This window comes from Leucoraja erinacea, unplaced genomic scaffold, assembly GCF_028641065.1.
Source record: "Leucoraja erinacea ecotype New England unplaced genomic scaffold, Leri_hhj_1 Leri_446S, whole genome shotgun sequence".
Classification (NCBI taxonomy): domain Eukaryota; kingdom Metazoa; phylum Chordata; class Chondrichthyes; order Rajiformes; family Rajidae; genus Leucoraja; species Leucoraja erinaceus.
In genome coordinates, this window is record NW_026576347.1 from 34,190 (window position 1) to 49,400 (window position 15,211).

The window sequence follows — 15,211 nt, forward strand, 5'->3', positions numbered from 1 at the left end:
ATGCGTGTGACAGTCACACAGCACGGACCCAGCGCGTCACTTCCACTCACCTCGCCACCCTGAGTGCCACGGCCGAGCGTCTGCGTCTGCGTCTGCCCTCCTCGTCTGAGTTGCTGTCCCTGAGTGGGGAGACAGAGTGAGGGTTAACGTACGTTAACTCTGTACAGACAGCACCCGCAGTCGGGATCAAAACTGGGTCACCGATGCAGCAAGCACTGTAAGCATGGGGCGGAAATCCCGGGGGACACGTCTCTCCCATGTTTTGAGAGGTGGGGGACAATTCCCCCCCACCCCCATGTCTTGTAATCCGGAGTTTGAAATTCGGTGAAAAAAATCTATTAAAATCTCCGCTTTCCGCCAGACAGTGGCAGTCACTTTAAGCGCTTGGGAAATGTCTCTATTAACATCGTATTAACACGATGTGTCACCAATTGTGTTTTCACCTTCAAGTCTTACTGAAGGTATTCACGAAGAATTTCTTAAAGCTGTCTGATGCAGGTACAATTGCCATTTGATCTATTTGGATGTATTGGTGGATGGGAAGCCCCCGCCGGCCGATTTTAAGCCGCGCCGGGCGATGAAAGGTCCCGCGAACGTGCCGATTGAAGCCTCACGAAGGGACTGTTCCCGTGCTGTACTGATCTACGTTGGATGACACTGCGGTACCTTGTGTCCATTGCCCACCCCGGTGACACACACACACACGACGTCCCAGCTCACACTCACCCGGACGCATCTGACGCATCGTTACTGTCGCTCCTGTCCCAGACGGGGAAGGAAACAAAGAATTAGGGAACGTTCGTCCTCGAGCGGCCCCTCACTCGAATTCTCCACCCCACCCACTCCCCTCCCCCGACTAGTGGACTGGAATGCCCATCAACGTGGGAGGGAGACTATACAGAGGGGTAGACAATGCCCGGTCCATCACGGACACTCACCTCCCCACCATCGAAGGGAAGGGAATGGTCGACGTTTCTGCTTGAGTCCCTGCCTCAGGACTGAGTGGGGAGAGGGGAGGGGGATAATCAGAGTAAATAGAGGAGGGAGAGGGGTGGGACAGGAGACAGATGTGATTGCTGGACCCTCAGACGCCCCTCAGGCTTCTATTAAATCTTAAATTACTCCAGCATTTTGTATCAACCTTAATCTTAAGCCCTCGAGCTACGGTAATAAGATTTTATTGCTGGACCCTCAGATGCTACTCAGGCTTCTATTAAATCCTCCGCCTCTCATCCCCATCTTACATCTGAAGAAGGGTCTCGACCCGAAACGTCGCCCATTCCTTCTCTCCAGAGATGCTGCCTCGCCCGCTGAGTTACACCAGCATTTTGTGTCAACCTTAATCTTATGCCCTCTAGTTAATGAGATCATAAGTGATAGGAGCAGAATTAGACCATTCGGCCCATCACATAGATCCAAGCATTCAATCATGGCTGATCTATCTTTCTCAACCACATTCTCCTGCCTTATCCCCATAACCCCTGACACCCATTATAGTCAAAAAACTATTTGTCTTTGCATCAAATATATCCACTGGCGGCCTCCACAGCCTTCTGTGGCAAATAATTCCACAGATTCAACACCCTCTGATTAAAGACTCTACCACTCATCTCCTTCCTAAAGGTACGTGAATGAATTGAGAGGTGGGGTCATGTTTTGTAATCCGGATTTTGACATTTTTAAATTAAAATCTCCGCTTTCCGCCAGCCAGTGGCAGTCACATTTAAGCGCTTGGTAAATGTCTCTATTAACATCGTATTAACACGATGTGTCACCAATTGTGTTTTCACCTTCAAGTCTTACTGAAGATATTCACGGAGAATTTCTTAAAGCTGTCTGATGCAGGTACAATTGCCATTGGAACTATTTGTATGTATTGGTGGATGGGAACGATTTAAACGGGTATCGGATTTAAACGGGTTAGGTCATTAAGGGATCCGGTCGATCGGGTTTCCTGGCTGGCTTGCAGGTAAATCCCTCATTCACGGTTACTCACGTTATTTAGTATGTTTTTCCCATCGCTCTCGCTCTCTCCCCCCTCCAAGGTTGGTTCTTCTGTTTGCCTTTATTTGCTTCAGTTTTATTTGTTTTAGTGTTATTTATCACATTGTAGTTTTTCAAAGATCCATGCGGGAATCAGACGCTTTCTAAGAGCTGAATTGGCCCGTTCACGGGGTCTTTCATCGCCCGGTGCGGCTTAAAATCAAACTGCTGCATCAAGGTGATCGAAGCTGCCGATGTTGAAACCCCCGCCGGCTGATTTTAAGCCGCGCCGGCGATGAAAGGTCCCGCGAACGGGCCGATTCAAGCCCCACGAAGGGCCTGTTCCCGTGCTGTACTGATCTACGTTGGATGACACTGCGGTACCTGGTGTCCATTACCCACCCCGGTTACACACACACACACACACACACACCACACACACACACACACACACACACACACACACACACACACACACACACACACACACACACACACACACACACACAGACACACAGACACACACACACACACACACACACACACACACACACACACACACACACACACACACACACACACACACACACACACACACACACACACACACACACACACACACTCACCCGGACGCATCTGATGCTTCGTCACTGTCGCTCCTGTCCCAGACGGGGAAGGAAACAAAGAATTAGCGAACGTTTGTCCTCGAGCGGCCCCTCACTCGGATTCTCCAGCCCACTCCCATTAAATACATCCACTGACGGCCTCCACAGCCTTTTGTGGCAAAGAATTCCACAGATTCAACAGCCTCTGATTAAAGACTCTACTCCTCATCTCCTTCCTAAAGGTACCTGAATGAATTCTGAGACCAAATCTGGGCAAGTTGGGCTGAAGGGGCTGTTTCCACACTGTATCACTCTACACCACAAAATCTTCTCTTCACCCTTTCCAGCATTGGGAGCGCTGGGAGATACAGTCCACACACATTCAGCAGCTTGCCATCAATAGTAGGGGTTGGGCTCTTGAAGAGCATTGAGATGATTAAATCCCCAGGACTAGAGGGAGAGGTTGAGTAGGCTGTGTCTCTATTCCTTGGAGTGCAGGAGGATGAGGGTGATCTTATAGAGGTGTATAAAATCATGAGAGGAATAGATTGGGTAGATGCACAGAGTCTCTTGCCCAGAATAGGGGAATCGAGGACCAGAGAACATACTGTATGTTCAAGATGAAGGGGAAAAGATTTAATAGGAATCTGAGGGGTAACTTTTTCACACAACGGGTGGTGGGTGTATGGAACGAGCTGCCAGAGGAGGTAGTTGAGGCTGGGACTATCCCAACGTTTAAGAAACAGTTAGACAGGTACATGGATAAGGCAGGTTTGGAGGGATATGGACCAAGTGCAGACAGGTGGGACTAGTGTAGCTGGGACATGTTGGCCGGCGTGGCCAAGTTGAGCTGAAGGGCCTTCTCTTCACTCTTTCCAGCTTCGTCCAGTCCCAACACACATGCGTGACCCTGTGCTGTGTGTGACCCTGTACATCTGTGTGGCCAATGTCCTTTCACACGCGTGTGACAGTCACACAGCACGGACCCAGCGCGTCACTTCCACTCACCTCGCCACCCTGAGAGCCACGGCCGAGCGTCTGCGTCTGCGTCTGTCCTCCTCGTCTGAGTTGCTGTCCCTGAGTGGGGAGACAGAGTGAGAGTTAACGTACGTTAACTCTGTACAGACAGCGCCCGTAGTCGGGATCAAAACAGGGTCACCGATGCAGCAAGCACTGTAAGCATGGGGCGGAAATCCCACGGGACACGTCCCTCCCATGTTTTGAGAGGTGGGGGACAATTCCCCCCCACCCCCATGTTTTGTAATCCAGATTTTGAAATTCGGTGAAAAATATCTATTAAAATCTCCGCTTTCCGCCAGACAGCGGCAGTCACTTTAAGCGCTTGGGAAATGTCTCTATTAACATCGTATTAACACGGTGTGTCACCAATTGTGTTTTCACCTTCAAGTCTTACTGAAGGTATTCACGGAGAATTTCTTAAAGCTGTCTGATGCAGGTACAATTGCCATTTGAACTCATTGGATGTATTGGTGGATGGGAAAGATTTAAACGGGTATTGGATTTAAACGGGTTAGGTCATTGAGGGATCCGGTCGAACGGGTTTCCTGGCTGGCTTGCAGGTAAATCCCTCATTCACGGTTACTCACGTTATTTAGTATGTTTTTCCCATCGCTCTCTCTCTCCCCTCTCCAAGGTTGGTTCTTCTGTTTGCCTTTATTTGCTTCAGTTTTATTTGTTTAAGTGTTATTTATCACATTGTAGTCTTTGAAAGATCTAATCGGGAATCAGACGCTTTCTAAGAGCTGAATTGGCCCGTTCGCGGGGCCTTTCATCGTCCGGTGCGGCTTAAAATCAAACTGCTGCATCAAGGTGATCGAGGCTTCCGATGTTGAAGCCCCCGCCGGCCGATTTTAAGCCGCACCGGCGATGAAAGGTCCCACTAACGGGCCGATTCAAGCCCCACGATTCAGGGCGGACGAAGCTGCTATTGCTGGAAATCGGAGTCGGTCACCAACCAAGTCAGCTCCCAATGTCGCGTGTGCGTGTGTGTGTGCGCATGCGCGTGCGCCCGGCCATCAGGAATCCGCCCCCATTGTGTCCCCCCCATGTTCTGATAGCGATTTCCGCCCATGACTGTAAGGCAGTGGAAGTGGATATGATAGAGGCATTTAAGAGGCTTTGAGATAAGGGCCTGTCCCACTTACGCGATTTTTTCAGCGACTGACCGTAATAATCGCAGCAGGTCTCCGAAAATTTTCAACATGTCGAAAATCCAGCGGCGACAAGAACGAGGCACGACTCTTTGGGCGACTACTAACGACCGTACAGGTGTCACACCGCGACATGTAGCCAGCATGTCACCTGTACGGTCGTGAGTCGTCTCCTCAGTCACCCATCGTGGCGTCTTTCTGGTCGCCGCTGAATTTTCAACATGTTGAACATTTTCGGCGACCTACGACGGGTGCCGTTAGTTGCCAAAAGAGCGGCGTAAGTGGGACAGGCCCAATGGCACAGGGAATGGGGGGATATGGATCACATGCACGTGTTCAGTGCGGACATGGTGGGCCGAAGGGCCTGTTCCCTGTGCTGTACTGATCTACGTTGGATGACACTGCGGTACCTTGTGTCCATTGCCCACCCCGGTCGGTCACACACACACACACCACGTCCCAGCTCACACTCACCCGGAAGCATCGTGAAGAGCACTGTCGCTCCTGTCCCAGACGGGGAAGGAAACAAAGAATTAGGGAACGTCCGTCCTCGAGCGGCCCCCCACTCGAATTCCCCAGCCCACTACCCTCCCCCCCCCCCCCCGGCTCGTGGACTGGAACGCCCATCAACGAGGGAGGGAGACTACACAGAGGGGTAGACAATGCCCGGTCCATCACGGACACTCACCTCCCCCACCATCGAAAGGGAAGGTGAATGGTCGACGTTTTTCTGCTTGAGTCCCTGCCTCAGGACTGAGTGGGGGAGAGGGAGGGGGGGGATAATCAGAGTAAATAGAGAGGGAGAGGGGTGGGACAGGAGACAGACGTGATTGCTGGACCCTCAGATGCCCCTCAGGCTTCTATTAAATCCTAAATTACTCTCAGCATTTTGTGTCAACCTTAATCTTAAGCCCTCGAGCTACGGTGAAAAGATTTTATTTAGTAGTAAAGAACTGCAGATGCTGTGTTAAATCGAAGATAGACACAAGATGCTGGAGTAACTCAGCGGGACAGGCAGCATCTCTGGGGAGAAGGAATGGGTGACGTTTCGGCTCGAGGCCCTTCTTCAGGGACTCATTGCTTGCTAACCAGTATATAAAACATATATAATTACATCAAAGTGCGAGGGGATAGACAGACCTTTTCCCCAGGGTGGAAATGTTAAAGTCTAAAGTGCAGAGTTTTAAGGTGAGAGGGGAAAAGTTTAAAGGAGATGTGTGGGCAGATTTTCTGACACAGAGGGTGCTGAGTGCGTGGAATGTACTGCCAGGGGTGGTGGTGGAGAGGAGGATATGATAGAGGCATTTAAGAGGCTTTGAGATAGGCACATGGATATGTAGGGAATGGAGGGATATGGATCACACACATGCAGGTCAGAGGAGATGGGAAGCAAAGAGTAGGAGTAAACGGGTCCTTATCATAATGGCAGGCAGTGACTAGTGGGGTACCGCAAGGCTCAGTGCTGGGATCCCAGCTGTTTACAATATATATTAATGATTTGGACGAGGGAATTGAATGCAACATCTCCAAGTTTGTGGATGACACGAAGCTGGGGGGCAGTGTTAGCCGTGAGGAGGATGCTAGGAGGCTGCAAGGGGGTTCCTGGGATAGGCTGGGTGAGTGGGGAAAATGCATGGCAGATGCAGTATAATGTGGATAAATGTGAGGTTAACCATTTTCGTGGCAAAAACGGGAAAGCAGACTATTATCTAAATGGTGGCCGATTGGGAAAGGGGGAGATGCAACGAGACCTGGGTGCCATGGTACACCAGTCATTGAAAGTAGGCAGAAGGTACACAAATTGCTGGAGAAACTCAGCGGGTTGGTGCAGCGGTGCGGCTTAAAATCTATGGAGCGAAGGCGATCGAGGTGACGTTTCGGCCCGAAACCGATCTTCAGACCCTTCGATTTCATCCCAAAGTAGGCATGCAGGTGCAGCAGGGAGTGAAGAAAGCAAATGGTATGTTAGCAGTCATCAGCAAAAGGAGCTTTGAGTATAGGAGCAGGGAGGTTCTACTGCAGTTGTACAGGGTCTTGGTGCGACCGCCCACCATCAGTATTGCGTCCCCATTGTGTCCCCCCCTAATCTGAGGAAAGACATTTCCGCCCATACTGGGAGTACAGAGAAGGTTCACCAGACTGAGTCATGGGATGTCAGGACTTTGAGATAAAAGACTGGATAGACTACGGCTTGTTTTCGGCGACTGACCGTAAGATGCAGGGGGATCTTATAGAAGCTTACAAAATTCTTAAGGGGTTGGACAGGCTAAATGCAGGAAGATTGTTCCCGATGTTGGGGAAGTCCAGAACAAGGGGTCAAAAAGTTTTAGGATAAGGGGGAAGTCTTTTAGGACCGAGATGAGAAAAACATTTTTCACAGAGAGCATGTCAGTGGTGAATCGTGAGTCGTCTTCTCTGCCACAGAAGGTCTTTGAGGCCGCTGTTCATCAACATTTATATTTAAGGGGAGTTAGATGGGGCCCTTAGTTGCTAAAGGGATCAGGGGGTAATGGTGGGACAAGCCCATGTACAGGATACTGAGGGATATGATCAGCCATGCATCGTGTTGAATGGCGGTGGCAGGCTCGAAGGGCCGAATGGCCTCTACTCCTGCACCTACTTTTCTACGTTTCTATGACACTGCGATAGAGGCATTTAAGAGGCTTTGAGATAGGCACAAACACACACCACGTCCCAGCTCATGGATCACCCAGAAGCATCGATACTGTCGCTCCTGTCCCAGACGGGGAAGGAAACAAAGAATTAGGGAACGTTCGTCCTCGAGCGGCCCCTCTACGTTCGAATCCCCAGCCCACTACCCTCCCCCCCCCCCCCGTCGTGGACTGGAACACTCAACGAGGGAGGGAGACTACACAGAGGGGTAGACAATGCCCGGTCCATCACGGACACTCACCTCCCCACCATCGAAGGGAAGGGAATGGTCGACGTTTCTGCTTGAGTCCCTGCCTCAGGACTGAGTGGGGAGAGGGGAGGGGGATAATCAGAGTAAATAGAGGAGGGAGAGGGGTGGGACAGGAGACAGACGTGATTGCTGGACCCTCAGATGCCCCTCAGGCTTCTATTAAATCCTAAATTACTCCAGCATTTTGTATCAACCTTAATCTTAAGCCCTCGAGCTACGGTGAAAAGATTTTATTTTGTAGTAAAGAACTGCAGATGCTGTTTAAATCGAAGATAGACACAAGATGCTGGAGTAACTCAGCGGGACAGGCAGCATCTCTGGGGAGAAGGAATGGGTGACGTTTCGGCTCGAGGCCCTTCTTCAGGGACTCATTGCTTGCTAACCAGTATATAAAAATATATAATTACATCAAAGTGCGAGGGGATAGACAGAACCTTTTCCCCAGGGTGGAAATGTTAAAGTCTAAAGTGCAGAGTTTTAAGGTGAGAGGGGAAAAGTTTAAAGGAGATGTGTGGGCAGATTTTTCTGACACAGAGGGTGCTGAGTGCGTGGAATGTACTGCCAGGGGTGGTGGTGGAGGAGGATATGATAGAGGCATTTAAGAGGCTTTGAGATAGGCACATGGATATGTAGGGAATGGAGGGATATGGATCACGTGCAGGCAGAGGAGATGAAGCAAAGAGTAGGAGTAAACGGGTCCTTATCACAATGGCAGGCAGTGGCTAGTGGGGTACCGCAAGGCTCAGTGCTGGGACCCCAGCTATTTACAATATATATTAATGATTTGGACGAGGGAATTGAATGCAACATCTCCAAGTTTGCGGATGACACGAAGCTGGGGGGCAGTGTTAGCCGTGAGGAGGATGCTAGGAGGCTGCAGGGTGAATTGGATAGGCTGGGTGAGTGGGCAAATGCATGGCAGATGCAGTATAATGTGGATAAATGTGAGGTTAACCACTTTGGTGGCAAAAACAGGACTCTTATCTGAATGGTGGCCGATTAGGAAAAGGGGAGATGCAACGAGACCTGGGTGCCATGGTACACCAGTCATTGAAAGTAGGCAGAAGGTACACAAAATTGCTGGAGAAACTCAGCGGGTGCAGCAGCATCTATGGAGCGAAGGAAATAGGTGACGTTTCGGGCCGAAACCCTTCTTCAGACCCTTCTTTCATTGAAAGTAGGCATGCAGGTGCAGCAGGGAGTGAAGAAAGCAAATGGTATGTTAGCATTCATAGGAAAAGGATTTGAGTATAGGAGCAGGGAGGTTCTACTGCAGTTGTACAGGGTCTTGGTGAGACCACACCTGGAGTATTGCGTAGTTTTGGTCACCTAATCTGAGGAAAGACATTCATGCCATAGAGGGAGTACAGAGAAGGTTCACCAGACTGAGTCCTGGGATGTCAGGACTTTCATATGAAGAAAGACTGGATAGACTCGGCTTGTACTCGGTAGAATTTAGAAGATTGAGGGGGGATCTTATAGAAGCTTACAAAATTCTTAAGGGGTTGGACAGGCTAAATGCAGGAAGATTGTTCCCGATGTTGGGGAAGTCCAGGACAAGGGGTCACAGTTCAAGGATAAGGGGGAAGTCTTTTAGGACCGAGATGAGAAAAACATTTTTCACAGAGAGTGGTGAATCTGTGGAATTCTCTGCCACAGAAGGTAGTTGAGGGCAGTTCATTGGCTATATTTAAGAGGGAGTTAGATGTGGCCCTTGTGGCTAAAGGGATCAGGGGGTATGGAGGGAAGGCAGGTACAGGATACTGAGTTGGATGATCAGCCATGATCATATTGAATGGCGGTGCAGGCTCGAAGGGCCGAATGGCCTCTACTCCTGCACCTATTTTCTATGTTTCTATGATATGATAGAGGCATTTAAGAGGCTTTGAGATAGGCACATGGATATGCAGGGAATGGAGAGATATGGATCACCTGCAGGCAGAGGAGATGAACTTGGCATCCTGGTCAGCACGGACATTGTGGGTCGAAGGGCCTGTTCCCGTGCTGTACTGATCTACGTTGGATGACACTGTGGTACCTTGTGTCCATTACCCACCCCGGTTACACACACACACACACACACACACACACACACACACACACACACACACACACACACACACACACACACACACACACACACACACACACACACACACACACACACACACACACACACACACACACACACACACACACACACACACACACACACACACACACACACACCACGTCCCAGCTCACACTCACCCGGACGCATCTGATGCTTCGTCACTGTCGCTCCTGTCCCAGACGGGGAAGGAAACAAAGAATTAGCGAACGTTCGTCCTCGAGCGGCCCCTCACTCGGATTCCCCAGCCCACTCCCATTAAATACATCCACTGACGGCCTCCACAGCCTTTTGTGGCAAAGAATTCCACAGATTCAACAGCCTCTGATTAAAGACTCTACTCCTCATCTCCTTCCTAAAGGTACCTGAATGAATTCTGAGACCAAACCTGGGCAAGTTGGGCTGAAGGGGCTGTTTCCACACTGTATCACTCTACACCACAAAATCTTCTCTTCACCCTTTCCAGCTTTGGGAGCGCTGGGAGATACAGTCCACACACATTCAGCAGCTTGCCATCAATAGTAGGCGTTGGGCTCTTGAAGAGCATTGAGATGATTAAATCCCCAGGACTAGAGGGAGAGGTTGAGTAGGCTGTGTCTCTATTCCTTGGAGTGCAGGAGGATGAGGGTGATCTTATAGAGGTGTATAAAATCATGAGAGGAATAGATTGGGTAGATGCACAGAGTCTCTTGCCCAGAATAGGGGAATCGAGGACCAGAGAATATACTGTATGTTCAAGATGAAGGGGAAAAGATTTAATAGGAATCTGAGGGGTAACTTTTTCACACAACGGGTGGTGGGTGTATGGAACGAGCTGCCAGAGGAGGTAGTTGAGGCTGGGACTATCCCAACGTTTAAGAAACAGTTAGACAGGTACATGGATAAGGCAGGTTTGGAGGGATATGGACCAAGTGCAGACAGGTGGGACTAGTGTAGCTGGGACATGTTGGCCGGCGTGGCCAAGTTGAGCTGAAGGGCCTTCTCTTCACTCTTTCCAGCTTCGTCCAGTCCCAACACACATGCGTGACCCTGTGCTGTGTGTGACCCTGTACATCTGTGTGGCCAATGTCCTTTCACACGCGTGTGACAGTCACACAGCACGGACCCAGCGCGTCACTTCCACTCACCTCTCCACCCTCAGTGCCACGGCCGAGCGTCTGCGTCTGCGTCTGTCCTCCTCGTCTGAGTTGCTGTCCCTGAGTGGGGAGACAGAGTGAGAGTTAACGTACGTTAACTCTGTACAGACAGCGCCCGTAGTCGGGATCAAAACTGGGTCACCGATGCCGCAAGCACTGTAAGCATGGGGCGGAAATCCCAGGGGACACGTCCCTCCCATGTTTTGAGAGGTGGGGGACAATTCCCCCCCACCCCCATGTTTTGTAATCCGGATTTTGAAATTCGGTGAAAAAAATCTATTAAAATCTCCGCTTTCCGCCAGACAGCGGCAGTCACTTTAAGCGCTTGGGAAATGTCTCTATTAACATCGTATTAACACGATGTGTCACCAATTGTGTTTTCACCTTCAAGTCTTACTGAAGGTATTCACGGAGAATTTCTTAAAGCTGTCTGATGCAGGTACAATTGCCATTTGAACTCATTGGATGTATTGGTGGATGGGAACGATTTAAACGGGTATTGGATTTAAACGGGTTAGGTCATTGAGGGACCCGGTCGAAGGTGTTTCCTGGCTGGCTTGCAGGTAAATCCCTCATTCACGGTTACTCACGTTATTTAGTATGTTTTTCCCATCGCTCTCTCTCTCCCCCCTCCAAGGTTGGTTCTTCTGTTTGCCTTTATTTGCTTCAGTTTTATTTGTTTAAGTGTTATTTATCACATTGTAGTCTTTGAAAGATCTAATCGGGAATCAGACGCTTTCTAAGAGCTGAATTGGCCCGTTCGCGGGGCCTTTCATCGTCCGGTGCGGCTTAAAATCATACTGCTGCATCAAGGTGATCGAGGCTTCCGATGTTGAAGCCCCCGCCGGCCGATTTTAAGCCGCACCGGCGATGAAAGGTCCCACTAACGGGCCGATTCAAGCCCCACGATTCAGGGCGGACGAAGCTGCTATTGCTGGAATTCGGAGTCGGTCACCAACCAAGTCAGCTCCCGATGTTACCGTCCACCGGGGCCTCGCGTGTGGGTGTGCGTGTGCGCATGCGCGCGCGCCCGGCCATCAGGAATCCGCCCCCCATTGTGTCCCCCCCATGTTCTGATAGCGATTTCCGCCCATGACTGTAAGGCAGTGGAAGTGGATATGATAGAGGCATTTAAGAGGCTTTGAGATAAGGGCCTGTCCCACTTACGCGATTTTTTCAGCGACTGACCGTAATAATCGCAGCAGGTCTCCGAAAATTTTCAACATGTCGAAAATCCAGCGGCGACGAGAACAAGGTACGACTCTTTGGGCGACTACTAACGACCGTACAGGTGTCACACCACGACATGTAGCCAGCATGTCACCTGTACGGTCGTGAGTCGTCTCCTCAGTCACCCATCGTGGCGTCTTTCTGGTCGCCGCTGAATTTTCAACATGTTGAACATTTTCGGCGACCTACGACGGGTGCCGTTAGTTGCCAAAAGAGCGGCGTAAGTGGGACAGGCCCAATGGCACAGGGAATGGGGGGATATGGATCACATGCACGTGTTCAGTGCGGACATGGTGGGCCGAAGGGCCTGTTCCCGTGCTGTACTGATCTACGTTGGATGACACTGCGGTACCTTGTGTCCATTGCCCACCCCGGTCACACAAACACACACCACGTCCCAGCTCACACTCACCCGGAAGCATCGTTACTGTCGCTCCTGTCCCAGACGGGGAAGGAAACAAAGAATTAGGGAACGTTCGTCCTCGAGCGGCCCCTCACTCGAATTCCCCAGCCCACTACCCCCCCCCCCCCCCGGCTCGTGGACTGGAACGCCCATCAACGAGGGAGGGAGACTACACAGAGGGGTAGACAATGCCCGGTCCATCACGGACACTCACCTCCCCACCATCGAAGGGAAGGGAATGGTCGACGTTTCTGCTTGAGTCCCTGCCTCAGGACTGAGTGGGGAGAGGGGAGGGGGATAATCAGAGTAAATAGAGGAGGGAGAGGGGTGGGACAGGAGACAGACGTGATTGCTGGACCCTCAGATGCCCCTCAGGCTTCTATTAAATCCTAAATTACTCCAGCATTTTGTATCAACCTTAATCTTAAGCCCTCGAGCTACGGTGAAAAGATTTTATTTTGTAGTAAAGAACTGCAGATGCTGTTTAAATCGAAGATAGACACAAGATGCTGGAGTAACTCAGCGGGACAGGCAGCATCTCTGGGGAGAAGGAATGGGTGACGTTTCGGCTCGAGGCCCTTCTTCAGGGACTCATTGCTTGCTAACCAGTATATAAAAATATATAATTACATCAAAGTGCGAGGGGATAGACAGAACCTTTTCCCCAGGGTGGAAATGTTAAAGTCTAAAGTGCAGAGTTTTAAGGTGAGAGGGGAAAAGTTTAAAGGAGATGTGTGGGCAGATTTTTCTGACACAGAGGGTGCTGAGTGCGTGGAATGTGCTGCCAGGGGTGGTGGTGGAGGAGGATATGATAGAGGCATTTAAGAGGCTTTGAGATAGGCACATGGATATGTAGGGAATGGAGGGATATGGATCACATGCAGGCAGAGGAGATGAAGCAAAGAGTAGGAGTAAACGGGTCCTTATCACAATGGCAGGCAGTGGCTAGTGGGGTACCGCAAGGCTCAGTGCTGGGACCCCAGCTATTTACAATATATATTAATGATTTGGACGAGGGAATTGAATGCAACATCTCCAAGTTTGCGGATGACACGAAGCTGGGGGGCAGTGTTAGCCGTGAGGAGGATGCTAGGAGGCTGCAAGGTGACTTGGATAGGCTGGGTGAGTGGGCAAATGCATGGCAGATGCAGTATAATGTGGATAAATGTGAGGTTAACCACTTTGGTGGCAAAAACAGGACTCTTATCTGAATGGTGGCCGATTAGGAAAAGGGGAGATGCAACGAGACCTGGGTGCCATGGTACACCAGTCATTGAAAGTAGGCAGAAGGTACACAAAATTGCTGGAGAAACTCAGCGGGTGCAGCAGCATCTATGGAGCGAAGGAAATAGGTGACGTTTCGGGCCGAAACCCTTCTTCAGACCCTTCTTTCATTGAAAGTAGGCATGCAGGTGCAGCAGGGAGTGAAGAAAGCAAATGGTATGTTAGCATTCATAGGAAAAGGATTTGAGTATAGGAGCAGGGAGGTTCTACTGCAGTTGTACAGGGTCTTGGTGAGACCACACCTGGAGTATTGCGTAGTTTTGGTCACCTAATCTGAGGAAAGACATTCTTGCCATAGAGGGAGTACAGAGAAGGTTCACCAGACTGAGTCCTGGGATGTCAGGACTTTCATATGAAGAAAGAGTGGATAGACTCGGCTTGTACTCGGTAGAATTTAGAAGATTGAGGGGGGATCTTATAGAAGCTTACAAAATTCTTAAGGGGTTGGACAGGCTAAATGCAGGAAGATTGTTCCCGATGTTGGGGAAGTCCAGGACAAGGGGTCACAGTTCAAGGATAAGGGGGAAGTCTTTTAGGACCGAGATGAGAAAAACATTTTTCAGACAGAGAGAGTGGTGAATCTGTGGAATTCTCTGCCACAGAAGGTAGTTGAGGGCAGTTCATTGGCTATATTTAAGAGGGAGTTAGATGTGGCCCTTGTGGCTAAAGGGATCAGGGGGTATGGAGAGAAGGCAGGTACAGGATACTGAGTTGGATGATCAGCCATGATCATATTGAATGGCGGTGCAGGCTCGAAGGGCCGAATGGCCTCTACTCCTGCACCTATTTTCTATGTTTCTATGATATGATAGAGGCATTTAAGAGGCTTTGAGATAGGCACATGGATATGCAGGGAATGGAGAGATATGGATCACCTGCAGGCAGAGGAGATGAACTTGGCATCCTGGTCAGCACGGACATTGTGGGCTGAAGGGCCTGTTCCCGTGCTGTACTGATCTACGTTGGATGACACTGTGGTACCTTGTGTCCATTACCCACCCCACACACACACACACACACACACACACACACACACACACACACACACACACACACACACACACACACACACACACACACACACACACACACACACACACACACACACACACACACACACACACACACACACACACACACACACACACACACACACACACACACACACACACCACGTCCCAGCTCACACTCACCCGGACGCATCTGATGCTTCGTCACTGTCGCTCCTGTCCCAGACGGGGAAGGAAACAAAGAATTAGCGAACGTTCGTCCTCGAGCGGCCCCTCACTCGGATTCCCCAGCCCACTCCCATTAAATACATCCACTGACGGCCTCCACAGCCTTTTGTGGCAAAGAATTCCACAGA

General features: G+C 50.2%; 1 protein-coding gene across 12 annotated transcripts in view; it reads right to left on the reverse strand.

The window, feature by feature from the left end:
* LOC129693843 (uncharacterized) overlaps window positions 1-15,211 on the reverse strand; it is a 43,118-nt gene that overhangs the window by 11,247 nt on the left and 16,660 nt on the right. For 5 of the 12 annotated variants that reach the window (XM_055630600.1, XM_055630592.1, XM_055630593.1 and 2 more), the window contains 8 exons: window positions 15,039-15,071; window positions 12,571-12,594; window positions 10,920-10,988; window positions 9,933-9,965; window positions 3,597-3,665; window positions 2,610-2,642; window positions 727-759; window positions 51-119 (listed from right to left, as the gene is read on the reverse strand). In XM_055630600.1, the coding sequence (XP_055486575.1) occupies window positions 51-119; window positions 727-759; window positions 2,610-2,642; window positions 3,597-3,665; window positions 9,933-9,965; window positions 10,920-10,988; window positions 12,571-12,594; window positions 15,039-15,071 (363 nt within the window). The remainder of the gene's footprint in view (window positions 1-50; window positions 120-726; window positions 760-2,609; window positions 2,643-3,596; window positions 3,666-9,932; window positions 9,966-10,919; window positions 10,989-12,570; window positions 12,595-15,038; window positions 15,072-15,211) is intronic. The other 7 variants (XM_055630602.1, XM_055630594.1, XM_055630596.1 and 4 more) reach the window with 6 other exon arrangements.